This window comes from Lampris incognitus, chromosome 12 (assembly GCF_029633865.1).
Source record: "Lampris incognitus isolate fLamInc1 chromosome 12, fLamInc1.hap2, whole genome shotgun sequence".
Taxonomy (NCBI): domain Eukaryota; kingdom Metazoa; phylum Chordata; class Actinopteri; order Lampriformes; family Lampridae; genus Lampris; species Lampris incognitus.
The window spans coordinates 14,419,910-14,437,400 of record NC_079222.1 but is presented as its reverse complement, the minus strand read 5'-3'; the positions used below and the strand labels follow the sequence as shown (position 1 = coordinate 14,437,400).

At 42.6% G+C, this 17,491-nt stretch overlaps 1 protein-coding gene across 1 annotated transcript in view; it reads left to right on the top strand.

Annotated features, from left to right (window-relative positions):
- Window positions 1–16,734, top strand: part of si:dkey-112m2.1 (transmembrane protein 132C) — a 231,583-nt gene extending 214,849 nt beyond the window's left edge. The window contains exons 8-9 of the mRNA XM_056291212.1: window positions 14,605–14,796; window positions 15,652–16,734. Of these exons, the coding sequence (XP_056147187.1) occupies window positions 14,605–14,796; window positions 15,652–16,734 (1,275 nt within the window). The remainder of the gene's footprint in view (window positions 1–14,604; window positions 14,797–15,651) is intronic.
- The last annotated feature ends 757 nt before the right edge of the window (window positions 16,735–17,491 follow it).

Genomic DNA, 17,491 nt, shown 5'->3' with positions numbered 1-17,491 from the left:
GTTGCTTTCAATCCCCAAATCACACTGTGCCAGAAATTGGTCCACCCCAAGGATCGGGTCCCCCAGCACAAACAGAGCAATATAGTGTATGCTGTTAAGTGCCAGGAGGATTGTCATGAATTGTTCATCGGGGAAACCAAATAGACTCCAGACAACAGGATGACACAACACAGAACAGCTACCTCATCAGACCAGGACTCTGCAGTCTACACCCATCTACAGGCCAGTGGCCTCTCTTTCAAGGATGAGGATGTACACATCCTTGATAGGGAGGAACACTGATTTGAACGGGGAGTCAAAAGAGGCCATCTATGTTAAGAGGGAATGACCATCCCTAAACCGGGGGGGGGGGGCTAAAAGTACATCTGTCACCATCTTACAATGCTATGATTGCAACTATTTCTCAAGCCTCTGTTGAAAGTACTCATGGCCATTGTAAATCTAATTAATGGTCACACCTATTTGCATATCAAACTGATTGCATTCAAACCTGCAGAAAAACCCATTTAGATTGCCAGCCAGTTGATGGTTCCCTGCAGTGTGGGTCTCCTATAGTTGGGAATGTCTTTCACACCACTCCAGATTAATGCTGGGTCGTTGGCAGAAAACCTGTTTTTCAGAGTAGCACTTTTTTGCCACTCTGATCTCCTTTGTGGGTGTATTTCCGGCTTTGTTGTCTCAAGGTCCGATTCACAAAAGATATTGCGCAAATGATATTACAGCACACACATACCAATAAAGCTTTGCAGCCGAGTGCAATTTGCCCTTTTTTGGCTGATTACAGTTATCCATGTGGCAAAGCACAAAATGATGGCTTTGTGCTAAAAACACAATAGGCAGGTTCAATGTCATCCTTGATGTCATCAAGTCTTGCAAGAATTGTTTGACCTGGCAAGCTGTATCTCGAATGATTTCAGTCTCAGTTAAATCAGAAAGGAATATTCTCCTTCAGAACGTCTGCCCACCAGCATGCCTGGTGTGACGATACCTTCGCCCGGCTACAGTCACTGCTGCCACGATCACTGGAAAGTCTGGGCGCCAGTTACCACGAATTTTATGAAGACACTAACACTTTTCCCTCTAATTGTGTCTGGCTATTAGCGCTGGTGTTTGTGAATTGGACTTTTTTTTGCAATAAGGCTCATTTGCATAGACGGGCCAATTTTGTGCCAAATGTATGCATATTACTTATTTTAAATACATGCAAATTGCACCAGAGCACCGAGATGCTATTTGCTTGGCAGCACAGTTTAGGGGTGCATTTCACCCTTTGCGAGTGCTTAGTGGCCACAAAAGCTGCACAATCCTTTTGTGAATTCCCCAGTGTTTTGTCAGAGTGGTTGTTATTTGGGGTGCTGTAACTGTGTGCGTTCTCCCTCTTGCCTCTCGGCGCTTCGCCAACCAATTGTGTCATTTCAGTGATGATGTTTGTGACTTGATCCAGTGGCCTAGTTGTGTCAAACATGATCAGTCAGTCAGTCAGGGACATTCACATTTGTAGGACTGGCCCGCTGGCCAGTGTTCTGACGATTTATGCGCTCTTGTTGAAAAATGCTACTGTAACGCGAATCGAGAGCAGAGTCCAACCTTAACCCTAATGCTGTGTTCCAGTCAAACTCCGAGGTCGGAATTTCCAAGTTGAAATATCCTATTTCAGCCTCCAATCTCTCATGGTGTTTTGGCAACAGTATAAGCAATTGAACTGTCAGCAGACTAGTGTGGTGGCCAATGATACAGAGAAATTGCAAAACAGTCAAATGAGATGAGGATCCTTCAAAACAAGACTTTTATCGACGTACCAACAAAGTCTGAGTCGGTCTGCAGAGTCACTGGAGTTCAAACAAAAGCCTTACCCTTTTTATACCATTATGTTTAGATATTTTCATGGGTTTCCCCTCAGTCCCCTGCCACTCCTTTTGGCAGTGATGATCATAACATATAAGGAGCATAACTTGGAGCATCCTTGCATATCTATGCAAGGATGTCTTCAGTCTAGCTATACAAGGATGTTTTTGTTTTCACTCATTCTATCCATGCAAGGATGTCTGACACTCTAATGGTCATTTTAAAATTTCAGTTGTTACACTGACATTTTGGAATCTCACTTATCCTGCCTTTGAGCATAAACAAGTTCATCTTCTAATAACTTTTTGTCCTGGTTATATGTCCTTGTGCTTCTTGCCACAATTGCTTGTCACTCTAATCACATTAAATGACAGATACCCACTTGTGCCCTTATGTAATACCATACTAGCCTCCTTGAAACAGAGGAACAACTTTAGTGCAGAGAAGTTAACTTTCAGAGCTGGTTTACCATAACCAGCTACCTAATAACTGGTGACACATTTTGACATCAATTTACATGCAGAAGGGGTTTCACTATATCAGGATACACTGCAATGAATTTCTGCAAATTTACTGTGGCTTTATAAAAGTATCTTACTGTATTTCATACTAATTGTAAAATACTATTAAATATTCATCCTTCGCACGTTAAGTCACATTAACAGTGGTTGGTTAAACATAACAGTAGATAACTGTAATTTATCAGCGTAGAACAGTATATTCTGACAAGATGTAGAAATACACACTATCATCGCTTTACAAGTCCAGTCACTATCCATCAACATCGTACTGATGATTAAAGACTAATGATTCTATTTTGATCATAACACTTTTTTTTAATTAATCAAACTGTTCATACTAGTCATTTTTGGGTGACAAGACGTGACTGGCTATTCTCGAACTTGACCTTCGACGGCACAGCTTCGGTAGTCTACATCACATTCCAACGAGAGCAGTCCACGAGGAGTTAAACCAAGAAAGGAGGTAACGTTACACATATCTCTCGAAATTGGCAGTATCCAGTGTTGTTTTGTCTGGATTTGTTACTGAACTGTTGACATTTCAGATAGTGTTTCATTAAGGCTGTTTCGTTAGGCCAGGTTGCTAAAATTAGCAACATAATTTCTGTAGCTAGCTCAAGCTCAATTAGCTGTAGTAACGTTAGCTAGCTAACAGCAGTGTTAATGTGTTGTTTCAGGCCTTTGTAAATGTTGTTTGACATCATCATATCGTTTGTCTATTAAACTTCGTTTAAAAATTTTAACAAATATAGACTAGCCTATTAACAGCCCACCGGTTATCCAGCCTTTTCAGTTCTGTAAGTAAGGTAGGGTATCCTTAGATAGGGTGACCAGATTTTCAAAATCCCAAACCGGGACCCTAGAAAGTGTACCACACGTTGGTGCACACGCACACGTATATGCACGCGCTCACAAGCTTGTCTGTCTCGCTGGACATTGAAGGATTTTTATCCCCTCCCACCAAAACAAGGCAGGTTAGAGTAGCCGAGTTGTTCTTTTTAAACTTCACACATACAGACAAATCAGTGTTTAAGTCACACACGTGGTGCACTTGGTGTTTATGTTTTTTGATTAGATTAGGTAATAATGAGCAGGACAGAACATGGGGAATGTCTCTGTAAGCACTAAAAACAAATATAATGGTCAATATTTTTTTAACTGCCGTGAAAACCGGGTCATTTGGGGCATGGATGTTGAAAACCTGGGACATTTTACTATTTTACAGATATCTGTCGGGACACGGGACACCCAGCTTGAAACCGGGACAATCGCGGACGAACCGGGACGTCTGGTCACCCTACCTTGGACTCAATCAAAGCCAGCAAAAATAGCCAGTCAAGTTGATGTAATTAACGTTAATGGTCAATTACAGTGTGAAAATGTTGCTAATTTGTGTTTACTTCTGCTATTATAGAGCCGACTGTACAACTGCAAACGGGAAGGAAGGGGAAGCTTTTCAAAAGGGAGTGGGGCCTGGAATCGCCAAAAGTGCCCCTCAGCAGATGGAGAAGTGAGGTGTATCAGTATGTTATTCCCAGGAGCAACATTAAAACCAGATCAGACATTTTTTGAGTACTCCATTGTAGTAATTTCATGGTGTCTACATACAGCCTTCAGCATACCCACATAAATCAAATGCCAGCATTCTCCACTGAGGATCTGAAAATGAAATGGCCGTACCTTTTTTACTCAGACGGGCATCTATGCTCATTTTAAGCTGCTATGTCAAAGTACTGCAAATTTTTGAGGTTTCTATTTAGGAATGTGAACAAGAAATTGTGGAGTACTCCAGGACCAAATCGAACCACTGTGATGTCCAAGCTATTGTTTCCCAGGGTTTGGATAGGGATTTGACTCCATGTAGTTCAGCTTCTTATGGCTCATTTTGGTGAGAGCCCAGATGGACTGTTGATTCTTGGTGATGTGAGTACTGAGCAGTGATTGTTGAATGATTCTTGTGATTGTACATGATTCTTCTGATAGTACACATACTATAACATTATTGATTTGTTCTACTTTCTCTTAACTTTACAGGTGTCTGCCACATAGGCCGACAATGAGAGAAGGTTCACTCTACCAGCCAGCCTTCGGCTCATTGTGCTCGGTATTTATTTCAGTGTACATTTTAAAAGAACTTTATTTTATAATTAGAATGAGGTAACTATAGAAAGTGCTTGTGCAGATTCCATGTCATACTGAAAAACAGTATGTTAATTGTATTTTTAATTAAGATACATGTTGCTCAACTGAAACTGAATTACAGCAGTTGAGATAAAAAGAAGTGGTGGGGGGAGTCTCCAGTTACAGAAGTATTTTCTGCCCTTGCACAGTCCCATCTGACAATCCAGACAACTACCTTTTTTCCTGTTTTTGAGAAATATTACAGTCATCAATCTAAATGATGTCAGATGGAACTGGACAAGGTAGAAAATACGTCTGGAACCGGAGAACCCACCTAATTTCAAACTCTATATTTCATTGGAAGTGAGCCCATGACAAACAACCAGTGGATGATCAGCATCAAGAAGCACGTCGTCTGTGATGGCATTCAGCCAACCTTTGTGTCAGGACTTTCTGCTCTGTTTGCGGTGTTCTACATTTTCAACCTCCAGTATCAAGACAAGGCCTCCAACACCCTGGAATTCATCCAAACGTAGCTACTGCTGATGTAAATCAAACAGGTAATAAACCAAGCTCAGCGGTATTGTACGTGGTGGTGGTGATGGTAAAGATAATTTAGAGGCCTATTGGGTGACTGGAGGGGGGGAGTTCCAGCTCCATATTGTCCAATATCAAGGTGACTCTGGAGGACTACTCTGTGTGTTTCTAATCCAACAGTTTAATCCACTTCCAATCCCATAGGTTAATGATAAAATGGCCCGATGACACTGAAGTTTTACACAACTGGATTCCTTTTTTGAGCGTGCTCTGTTCTGAGTGTTATTTTGTCTGTTTCATTGTAAATAGTTTTTGTTTTTGTTTGTTTGTTTGTTTCCCTTTGGCACTTTGAGGTGTTGTGATTTCTGCCTTGATATTGGCCAATATGGAGTGGGAACTCATCCTTCAGTCATCCAATAGCCCTCTAAATTATCTTAACCATTGTCACCTGTGTAACATAAAATAGCACTGAGCTTGGTATATTACCTGTCATTTTCAGCTATTTCTCTTGTATGATGAAGATCCTTCTGGAAACAGGTTTTTTGCCTTTGAACTTCAGATGGTTTTTCACTACATTTAAGGCTTCCGAGGTGTTTGGGCACAAAACCTTTCTGAAACTGTTACTGGTGTGCCTGAAATGATTGTCACAGTTTGCAACTGATAGTTCTTTTTTTTTTTCCAGAAAGACTAAGCAGTCACCGCAACATTTCCTGTCATCTGACCAATGCAACAATTATCCATGTGCAGTGTTTGGGACATTGATTTTTTCATTGGTATAAATCCTGAAAGAGGTAGCAAGGCCACTTATGGAAAGGGTAGCTTCAAGAGGACCAGGAAGGTGGCTCAGTAAAGGGCCGCAAGTGTCAACCAGCATGCTGTCACACTGGTGAAGAACTTGCTGGACTTGGAGTGGGTCTTCATCTTGGTAGGTCACAGCTGTCACTATGATGTCTTTATTATGTGCTTGCTTCAGTTCCAGTAAAACAGCTCTTTAAACACTCTGCTTTGCTTATAAACTTTATATTGGTGTGCTTGCCAAAGCAACACCATAGCAACAGCCTAGCAGCAATACAAAACACCATAGCAACCAGCTAGCAACACTGTAGCAACAACATGAAACACCATAGCAACCACCTTGCAGCACGCTGACAACCATCCAGAACACCATAGCAACTGCCTAGCAACACCCTAGCAACCACCTTGACAGTAATATTTGAAGTAGTCATTCAAGTACTCGAGGGCGCTTAAAGTAATTGCCATAATAGCAATACTAATAGTTGAAGTGTGAACAACTAGGAGTTGAAGTAGTTGAAGTAGTAGTTGAAAATTTTAATTACTGCTGCTTTTATAATCTGCTTTTACAACTAATAACTCTTTTGATTTTTCTTAATATTTTTACCATTGCCAATAGAACTATTCCCCCCAGATGGTACCAACCAACCCTACTGGCCTGCAGACTAATACGATTATTTTAATACTACCTTCTTACGTTATTTTCAATTTGATTACTAGGGGAAAGTAGGCTACAACTACTGCTTCAACTACTGTACTTACTGCACCAAATACCTCAATTACTTGAAGTACTGGAATATCTACTTAAGCTCTTGCCTCAAGTATGTGAACTACAGCTTCAATTACTTCAACAATTGCTTAAAAAGCAGGCCAAACGATGCTGTCATTAATTATGGTGAAATCAGACAGTTACACTGATCAGTTTTGAAAACCGGATGAAAGAATCTGCACCTGTTCCTGAGATCTTGACAGGATCAGCTGCTCTTCACAACCAAGTGCAGCCAGCCTGTCAAGACCGCGCAAATAAGACACCTCTACGGACGTGATGTCACTTAATGGGCATCTTTTCCAAAGTAATGGAGGCAGCGTGTCCTGATGCTGGATATTTGAAGTGATCTTTTAATTCCCCTCCATTTGAAAACTTAGAGAGTGAACCAGGGAGTGTACAGGGCATCAACCCATACCAGTTTGAGCCTTATTTGTCCAGCAATATTATTTCTTCAGCAGAGAATGAAGAACAGCTCAGCCAAAATGAGAGGTTTCGAAATACCACCGGGTCAAATCTTAGTCAGTGGCATTAAAACAGTTCAACACATTTAGATTCTTCTAAAAGTTAATTAATTGTTTCCCTTAAGTTAATATTAAAATCAAATTAAGTTTCCTTTATTAATCCCCTTGGGAAAATTCAGTTACTGCAAATTAACCCATCCTAACTGTGATCGCTGTAGCTGTGAGCAGTGGGCTGCTGCCTTCATGCTGTGCCCGGGGACCAACTCCAGTTCTTTTCCCATTGCCTTGGTCAGGGGCACCGACAGGAGGAGTATTAACCCTCACATGCATGTTCCTTCTGGTGGTGAGGGAAACTGGAGCACCCGGAGAAAATCCACCGCAGACTTGGGGAGAACATGCATACTCCACATAGAGGACGACCTGGGATGACCCCCAAGGTTGGACAACCCCGGGGTTCAAACCCGGGACCTTCTTGCTGTGAGGCGACAGCGCTAACCACCCTTTTTAATTAAAATTGTTTTAATAATTCAATAATTATAATAAATAATTAGACAGAGCATTTGAACAACCGCAAATAGGCTAAGCAAAATAGACAACTCCAGTCTCAGTCATTTTCACTCTCACACAGAGAAATTATAAGCAGAATTTTACTGGTCCAACTCCAGAAGCAAACAAACAAACCAAAAATAAATAAATAAATAAACTGCAAAACAAAACTATTTAATGTTGAAATTATGTCCCTGATTATGCATAATTACACACTTATTTCAACAATTGGCAACAGTATATTGCCTACTGGCAGTTGTGCGATGGTGTTGGGAATACCTTGGGAAACAAAACAGAGTGCTGTGTGAGATAGTGAGCGTGAACAAGACTGGAGTCGTCATTGCTCTGCCTGTCTAATATTCACTTAACAGACACAATAAAACTTTTAGAGGAATATTAACTTGCAGTGCCGTTGACTATGATCTTACTCATTGGTATTTCCAAGCCTATCGTTTTGGCTGGGCTCTTCTTCATTTTCTGCTGAGGAAATAATATCGTTGGACAAACTGGTGTGGGCTGACACCCTGTGCACTCTCTGTTTCACTCTCTCGTCAAATGTCTTCAAATGGAGGTGAATTACAAGACCATTCCAAGTCTCCAGCATCAGGATACGCTGCCTTTACTCTGGAAAAGATGCCCATGAAGTGATGTCCTGTCCATAGGGGCATCTTATTTGCGCAGTCTTGACAGGTTGGCTTGGTTTGGTTGTGAAGAGCAGCTGATCCTGTAAAGACCTCAGGAATGGTTGCAGGAATGTCATTTGATTTTCAATATTGATCAGAGGAACCATCTGATTTCATTATAATTGAGAGCATCGTTTGGCCTGCTCTTTAACCTTCTCAAAATACATGAAGTACTGCTTCAGCTAGTTCAACTACTGCTTCAACTGCATCAAGTACTGTTTAAAATACGTCAAATATCTACTTTTTCAAGCTGAAGCGAGCGCACAAATTGTCTTCTGAAAATCCAGCCTTTTGTAGTGTCTGCTTTGGCTCCGTTCCTCCCAGTTGCCCTACTTAACTTTCCAACATACCCCTCATGCTAATGACCTACTGACTTAGCCCACTTACGAGGTAACCTCCCTCCCTAAACATAGCAACCAACTTATCACCCTCCCTTCTTTCTGTCTCTTACTGTTCTCTCGTCTTTGTACTTTTTGTCCTGTCTGTAACCATTTTCTGTCCCTCCCTTGAACACAGCTAATTATTCTGGCCCCTTTCTCTCCTTTCATACTTGTAAATATTTTCTCTCCTTTCATACTTATAAGAACCTTTATCTCCCTCCATTAGTCCGTTTCATATTTTCATATTTTTAACAGTGACATTGGGTTGCTCAATTTTGTTGCTTGTTTGTTTTTTTTACAGGCACTCGTCATCGGTGATTGAGGACACCAGCCAAATACTGCAGTCAAGTCCTCTCTCGCTGTTCACTCTCTTTCTCCCTCTCTTCTCTTTCTCCCTTTCACTTTCACTGTCATGCAGTTCATTTAAATGCTTTAAAGACTTGTTTCCAAGCTAGACTGTGATGCACTTCTTGGTGCTATTTTAATTCAGGGTTACCCTGTTCTTGATGCTATTTTAATTCAGCGTCTGAGGTTATCCTCTTGGGTCCAGTAAAGACTGTCATTAATGATTTTATTGGAGACAGATACTATGTTAATGTCGTACCTTGTAATTTTTTTTTAACACAAATGTTCCCAATATTATTAGTCTTACAGAGTCAGCTGTACAAATGATTGAGGACTTTTAATAAACTACAGCAATATTTTATTCAATGTGTATTCTCTTGTGTTTTCTGCTTTTTTTGAGTTCATGGCATTTTATAGGAATTAAAAGCAAAAGGAGCAGATTTTATTACCTTTTGTAAATAAAATAATAACCTGCTGGCATACGCTTTAAAAGAAGCGTAAAACCCACAGTTACCCTACTGTAATATACTCTTATACATTATACGGCAATATACTGCTAAGATAAATTACATTAGATATACTGTAAAATAACAGTAAAAAAAAAACTTGCTTCTCAGCTGCCTGTATTTTACTGTTATTTTACAGTGAAAATCGTTACAGTGTATATTATTTTAATTAAATACAGGCAAATATACTTTATCTTGCCTTTTAGTTGATGGTTTACCATCTACTCCATGCGACTCATTGGGTGCTGCCATTGTTGTTATGACGTCAGACAACTGCTTCTCCATACAGTCAGTGTAGATGTAATTTGCCTGTAGGAACTCTGGATTTTTTTTTTTCTTCCCCCAAGCAAAAATAAAGAAATACACTTTGTTTTAGGTTTTTATTTTGGAGAAATGGGAAAAAGTTATTCAGGTTATCTAGTTTTTACTTTATCTTTAAGATTTGCCATTTCTGATCAATATATTTTAATGATGATTTATTTTATATATATACATATATATATATATATTAATGAGCAGCATGGTGGCGCAGTGGTTAGTGTGGTCGCCTCACAGCGACAGCAAGAAGATCCTGGGTTGGAGCCCCTGGGTAGTCCAACCTTGGGGGATCATCCCAGGTCATCCTTTGTGTGGAGGTTGCATGTTCTCCCTGTGTCTGTGTGGGTTTCAGTCCAAAGACATGTTGACCAGGTGAATCAGCCATACTAAATTGTCCATAGGTGTGTGTGTGTGTGTGTGTGTGTGTGTGTGTGTGTGTGTGTGTGTGTGTGTGCCCCCTCTGATGGGCTGGCGGCTTGTCCAGGGTGTCTCCCCACCTGCCACCCAATGACTGCTGGAATAGGCTCAAGCACCCCCGCAACCCTGAGTAAGGATAAGCGGTTTGGATAATGAATGAATGAAACATTTTAATGGATCAGAAGAATTTACCAGTTTTCAGGTAAAACTTGTGGAAAATCTTCACAAGCTTATACTGCTTAAAAAGGATTATTTGTAACTCTAAAATAGCAATTTATTTTAAAATGGAAAAAGTGATGATTTTCGTGGGATCAATCCTTTCTTCATAGAACATAACGCTCAGGCATCTGTAAGCAACAAGGCCAGGAATTTGAATGATTTATCATTACACACACCTATGCACACACATACATACACTTTGTGTAACTTCCCTTGCAAGACTAGTTGGAAGGCCTACCAGAAACTGGGATCGTTTGAGTCTCTGGATAGGGAGGGGGGAAGTGTCTGTTGTCTTTTTAACATTCGTTGGAAGGGACCTGGATACTCTGGGACTGGAGTTGGGGGACTCAGAGGCTCTGGCAGTGGCGTAAGGCGAGGACTCATCATTATTTCTGGAAATTTGGTTGAGGAATCCGTCAGCTTTGGACATAGGTGAAAAGAGGGACATGTCGTCTCTGAAAACAGGCTGAAGGAGGCATCAGAAAATGGATGGGGGAATAAGGGGACTCTTAATGAGGGGAGGAGGAGGAGGAGGGATATGGCGTCGATCAGGAAATAAATGGAGGAAGCCTTGAAAGCTCTTGGAGCAAAATGGAGGAAAATAGTGGGCATTTATTAGAAGGGGCACGGAAGGGGCACCTGCTCTCTTTTGTTAGGTTTGTAAAAAGTGGAAAGTAAGAGGAGGGTATATAGATTGCAAGTCTTGGCATCTAGAATAGGATAATCAATTCTACTCTTACTCGGGGGTGGTGCAACCCACCCCCACCCCCCCGTCTATAGTAAGATGATGGTGATGGATTTTTTTTTCTTCCATTTCACAAACTGTCACAGCTTTAGTTTGGTTTTGCACCCTCTTAATTACGGTGCATCCTTCTAATTAAGCATACAAATGATGTGCTGTAAAGGCAAGAGTAGCGCTAGTTCTTTAGTTAAGCTCACTCTTGCTTCCTAAAGAAAAATTAGCATTACATCCAGAGTAAAAAATATTGTAATAGCTATATCAGTCTCTCCTCGGCAAATGTAGGAAAATACCAACTGGGAATATCCAATACAGTTTGATTTTTAGGATCTTTTTAGTTTCAACTGCCCCCTTTAACTGTTCCACGTGCACTTGATCATTGCACACGGATTGCATTTGGATTTCAAACAAACCCTCCAGCCATTGTTACTGGCTGGAGGGATATAAGGCTATTCACTTGGTGAAGCTTAATCCAGTGGCTTCAAAATACAATGCCTTTTTGAGGGATAAGTCATGTATCCCGCCACACCGCTTTTCATGTTGGAGACTCCAGAACCACTACAAAAAGAGAATGTTTAATCCATTAATATGCCCATGGAGGAAAAATTATTTTATGATGTCCACTTTCCAAGACCATTTTAACCCGTCCTTAACACTATTATTTACACCTTAACCTCCCTGTGGGATTTCTCTTGGAGAAATCCCAACTCTGTGGTGATCGTTGTTCTGCATCTTTGACTTTTGCCCTTACCATACAGGTTGGTATAAATCACATATGTCAGGTCTAAGCCCCTGGAAATTTTATCTTTGTGTTTTGCATTCAAGGTGAGCAATATATGTGTGTGGGAGGCAAAAGGAAAGGGGGGAGAAGGCAAAAGGAAGGGAACAGCAAACGTTTGGGGGGAGGGGGGACTTGTACAGATGAGCTAGAGATCATTGCTGACAGTTCATTATGGCAGGGTAAATGCGGCATTGCGAGGGTGGTTGCAGGACAGACTGTACCCCTAATCGGACTTGATGGGAGGGTTTCTCATCTCACTGCAAAGTCACTGCTATTTAGATGGCTGAAGTGTTGGCACCTCTGGGAGGTGGAGCATCTGTGACGAAGGACTGGAGCGAGTGCATGCGCTTGTTTGTGTTCTAGTAAGTTGGTGTGTTTTGTGATTGTTTTTGCTTGTTGATACTGGGAATCGTGTTTTTGCTAGTTGGATTGCATCACGTTATTTTATGTACCGTGTGCATAGACGTTGAGCGTGTATTTTTATTTATTGGATGTGGCGGCTTCATTTCCCAGAAAGGTGGATCAGTTCCTCTGGACACAGTGAAGTGGGAGAAATGTTTCATCGCTCACGTGAGGGACTTTGTCAGCCTCAGCTGACTGCAGGTATCCCCACCCTTATAAACAGCACAGCTGCATAACGAGCGAAACCAGCGATTGGTTTCATATGCAAATTGCCATGACCAATAACTAGAGTTTCAATGCCCCCCCCCCCCCCGGTTCAGGGATGTTCGTTCCCTCTTAACATAGGTGGCCTCTTTGACTCCGCATTCAAACCAGCGTTCCTCCCTATCAAGGATGTGCACATCCTCATCCTTGACAGAGTGGCCGCTGGCCGGTAGATGGATGTAGACTGTGGAGTCCTGGCCTGACGTGTTAGCTCATCTATGTAGTATGCCATCCACATCGCCAGAATCTGTTTCATTTCCCTGATGTAAAATTCATGGCAATCCTCCTGGCACTTAACAGCGTGCACTATATTGCTCCGTTTGTGCCGGGGGACCTGATCCTTGGGGTGGACCAATTTCTGGCACAGCATGTTTTGGAGTTTGAAAGCGATCGGGACTTGGTATTTAGCAAAGTCCCGTCTCAACTGTTCCGACACCCCCACCACATAGGGAATCACCGCTGGCTTATGCTTAGACGGCTGTTGTCCTTCTCTCTTCGATCAGCTGATGCGCTGTCTTCCTGCATCTTCCTGTCTTTAATAAATGCCCAGTTTGGATAACCACACTTACCCAGGGCCTGCTTAATGTGGGATTTCTCCCCTTCAAAGGTTCTCCGGCATAAACAGAGCAAGATAGTGTACGCTGTTAAGTGCCAGGAGGATTGCCATGAATTGTACATCAGGGGAACCAAACAGATGCTGGTGAAGAGGACGGCACAACACAGATGAACTACCTCATTAGACCAGGACTCCAGGGTCTATGCCCATCTAAAGGCCAGTGGCCACTCCTTCAGGGATGAGGCTGTGCACATCCTTGATAGGGAGGAACGTTGGTTCGAACAGGGGAGTCAAAGGGGTCTTCTACGTGAAGAGGGAACCACCATCCCTGAACCAAAAGGGGGGACGAAGAGTACATCTGTCGCCATCTTACAATGCTGTGATTGCAACTATTCCCCAATCCTCTGTGAATCGTATACGTGGCCATATAATTCTAATTAATGGTCACAGAAATTTGCATATGAAACCAATCGCTGGTTTCGGTTGTGACGCAACTGTGCCGGTTTCAGTCATTATACAACCGTATTGTTTATAGGATTGGAGATACCTGCAGTCAGCTGAGACTGGCGAAGTCACTTAGATGAGTGATGAAACAGTTCTCCCACTTAACGCTGTGTCCAGGTGAGCTGATCAGAGTTTCTGGGATTTCCTCACCTGGATTACTGAGCACCCATCAAGGCAGTTAGTCTCATGTATTCCATAGGATAGCCTTTATTCCATTCAGCGTCATTCAGTTGACATAGTTAGGTCGTAAGGTTAGCAGCATAATGTTGACACTGTGGCTGTGAAACCGGGTCAGTGTATTAAAGGGTCAGGTGGTATTTTCTAAAATACATTGATGTGATGGTTTAGTATTTTAGCTTTTAGTGTAACATTAAATTGAAGTTTTAAAACAAGAATAATTCTTGTGTTTTTAACGTGTTATTGTGCATGTGTATGTGTGTGTATGTGTAAGAATTGTCATCCTTTATCAGTGCAAACAGTTGTTTAATCCATTGAACCTGGGTAATGTTAGTGGCTTCATGGGGACAGAGGTCTTTCAGATCATCTCCATGAAGAAGGTTTTGATGGAGAGGTTTGACACTTACTATGGTCTTAGCAGTTGTGTATGAGGGCAAACCAGAGAAGTGTCCCTTGTCCCTTCAACTCCCAACTACGGGAAAGTAATCGAAAAAATAAATCTTGCTGCTGGATACTAAGTTGGTGCACCAAGTTTGAGGAAGGAAATACACACCCCTTTACAACCCTTTCGCTACACTAATTCCAGTCAAAGCACAAGCTTGCAAGATATGTCACTCCAGGATCGGACCGGCAGTTTGGCTGTTCCTCAGCAACCAAAGGAAACGACGTCATCTTCGATCTCAGTGGACTGCCATAAGTAGCGTGTGTGTATGTGTTGCAGGTGCTGTCCCCTTTGTCGTCGTCGGTCCTGGCCGAGAGGAGCATCAGCGTGCTGGATGACAAAGTGAGTGTGACAGAGTTGGGGGTGCAGCTGGTGTCTGGACTCTCCCTGTCCCTGCAGCTCAGCCCGGGCAGCAACAGGGCCATCGTCGCCACCGCCACCACACAGGAAGTCATGAAAACTCTCAGACAGGTACAAGTGCAAGTCATCTAATTCAGTTGCACCATATTAAATTCCCCTTCATCATGCCCCAACCCGCCTCGAGGAACAAGTTAAATGACCTGCCAAGCAGTCTGGCAGTAAGCTGATTTGTGCCACATGACCAAACACTGAGCTGTGCATTTGACTACCTAATTGAATTGAGTTATGTTATGCTAATTAAGTTACTTACTGGAGCAGAGACAGTGTTAGTATAAATGGTGGGAATAAAATAAAAAGATAATGCTATAGATTTTTTTTCCCTCTATTATCTAGGTACCCCAAGGGCCTCACAATATCATATGTAGAGTCCATTATTTAAATATAACATTTTTGGGGGGATTAGCTTCATCATTATAATTCCGACGCAAATGTTTCATTCAGATCATCACACATATTATTTGCACTTTTAACAACCAGAGAATGTTCTTAATGTTCTAATTATCATTTCAAATGGTACAAGACAGCTATATCTCTTACTTTGGGGGGATTAAGGTTGTTTGGTCTTCAGAAAAAATAGCTCCACATTTGACTTTATCAGTGAAGTGTTTCTACGGTCCTTGCTAGTTATTAGGATTAACAATGATTAGGATCCTCTGTTTTTAATGCTGTGTATTTTCAAGGAACAATGAGAAACCTCAGCAGATCACAGATTCCTGGTGTGTAGACACAAAACGTTTTGTTGTATGAGAATAAAACTAGCCATTCTCTTGTTGTAGTCCCGATAATCCAGCAGCAACCTTTCTCCCAGGGTTATCTAGAATGTACCCATCCAGTTGATCTGGCATTGGTTTTTTCTTTTTTTTAACTGATGCTAATAATTTGTCTTTGCATCTCTGCACTTTGTAGGAGTCCCTCATTAGTGCCTGGCTTCAGTTCAGCGATGGCTCCATGACCCCTCTGGACAACTACAACCCTGCTCACTTTATCATCTCAGCCACATCACTGGATGAACAGGTGGTGGCAGTGCAGCATAATGTTGAATGGAAGTGGCCCGTCATTGTCGCTAAGGGGGAAGGTCAGGGTCTGTTAGTCCGTGTGGAAATGAGCCCGTCCGAGGTGTGCCAGAAGGGAAAACGACGGACTGTTTTGGCTGCTGGAGTGGGCAACATACGAGTAAGATTTGGCCGTTCCGAGGAGCCGTACCGCCATCCAGGAGACCACCGAACCCGGCCTGATCCCCCTTATTATGGTGGTTCTCTCTCTGACATGGAGGCTGGGATAATGACCCGGGGGGCAACCACGGTCAAGGGCCATGTACTAGCAAGACCTAATGGAGGCCGTCTTTCAGCAGGTGGTGGGGTAGCCATTCCAGGTGAATTTTCGGAGTACCCAGATCAGGCCGAACTGCCTCGGGGTCACAGTACTGAGGAGGACTTATTGTCATCCCGGCGGGGCCTTACAGACCTGGAGATTGGCATGTATGCCCTACTGGGAGTGTTCTGTTTGGCCATCCTTGTTTTTCTCATCAACTGCATCTCATACGCCTATAAATACCGCAGTAAGCAACTGTCTCTTGAAGCACCCGAGACGATGCCCCATGCACATGACTGGGTTTGGCTTGGCCAAGAAGAGGGCTTGTGCCTCCAGCAGCAGCAGGATGAGTTGGGCTGTACCCTGGAGGAAGGTAGCCAGCTTCTTAATGGAGGTGCCCAGCGCAGTGTCTCCAGTGCCCCGGGAGGGTACAGCTCAGGTGGGAGGGACCACAGAAATGAATCCCTTAACTCTCCCACCACCAAGAGGAAGAGGGTGAAGTTCACCACCTTTGCCAATGTCAAGTCTAGTAATGGATGCCCAGTCCTCAGTCCGCTAGCGCTGGTGCAGACAAGTGAGATAAAATGGGTGTGTCCGGACATTGAGCTGGGAGACTCGCAGGATCTGCAGAACTACATGGAAAGGCTGAACGAGAATGCTACGAAGAACCTCGCGTAGGGAGGCTCGAGTGTGTGTGTGTGTACGCTTTAAAACTGACTAAAGAGAAACTCACCTGAATGCCTTCACAGTAATGAGGGAGTGTTACCAGAGTGAGGGATGAAGGAGGCAAGGCAAGAGGGATGGAATAACTCTGGGGGTGCAAAACACACGGGAGACGCTGTTAAACTGCTCTGTGCCGTGACAACAGGATAGTGTGTTCTGCCTCTGCCGTTACCATGGAAAGAGATGGTCAAAAGGGTCAAGTGCCCCCCCGACTTCTTCGAGGAGATATGATTTGCTATGACATAGAGCATATTCGAGGTGTGTGTGTGGGTATGTGTGTGTGTGTGTGAGTGTGTGGTGGTGGTGAACGGTAGGGCGGTGGTGATTGTGTGTGGCTGTGGGGGGGGGGGGTGAACTGGTTATTTTTGCTTAATTAAAGTGTAGATTCCTTGTCTTTAATTGAGGTTCAGTTTCATTTTCTAATTGTCCTTTTTGTTACATGTTTTTGTTTTGCTCTCTTTTTAAAGCTCATATTTTAATGTTGTGCCCTCCGTTTGCGTTACTAGAATAATAGACTAATTGTTTGCCCTACGTCACCTTTAAACGACTATAGGAAGTGAGAGAGAAGTGTTGAAACCCATTCATACTGTATATAAATGCACAGAGTTTGGTTTGAGAGGTATTATATGTATAGTGACATTTTGTAAAGTGTTTATTTTGCAGACCCATGCATGCTGTTGCTGAAGAGGAAAAGGGTGTCTGATCTGAAAGC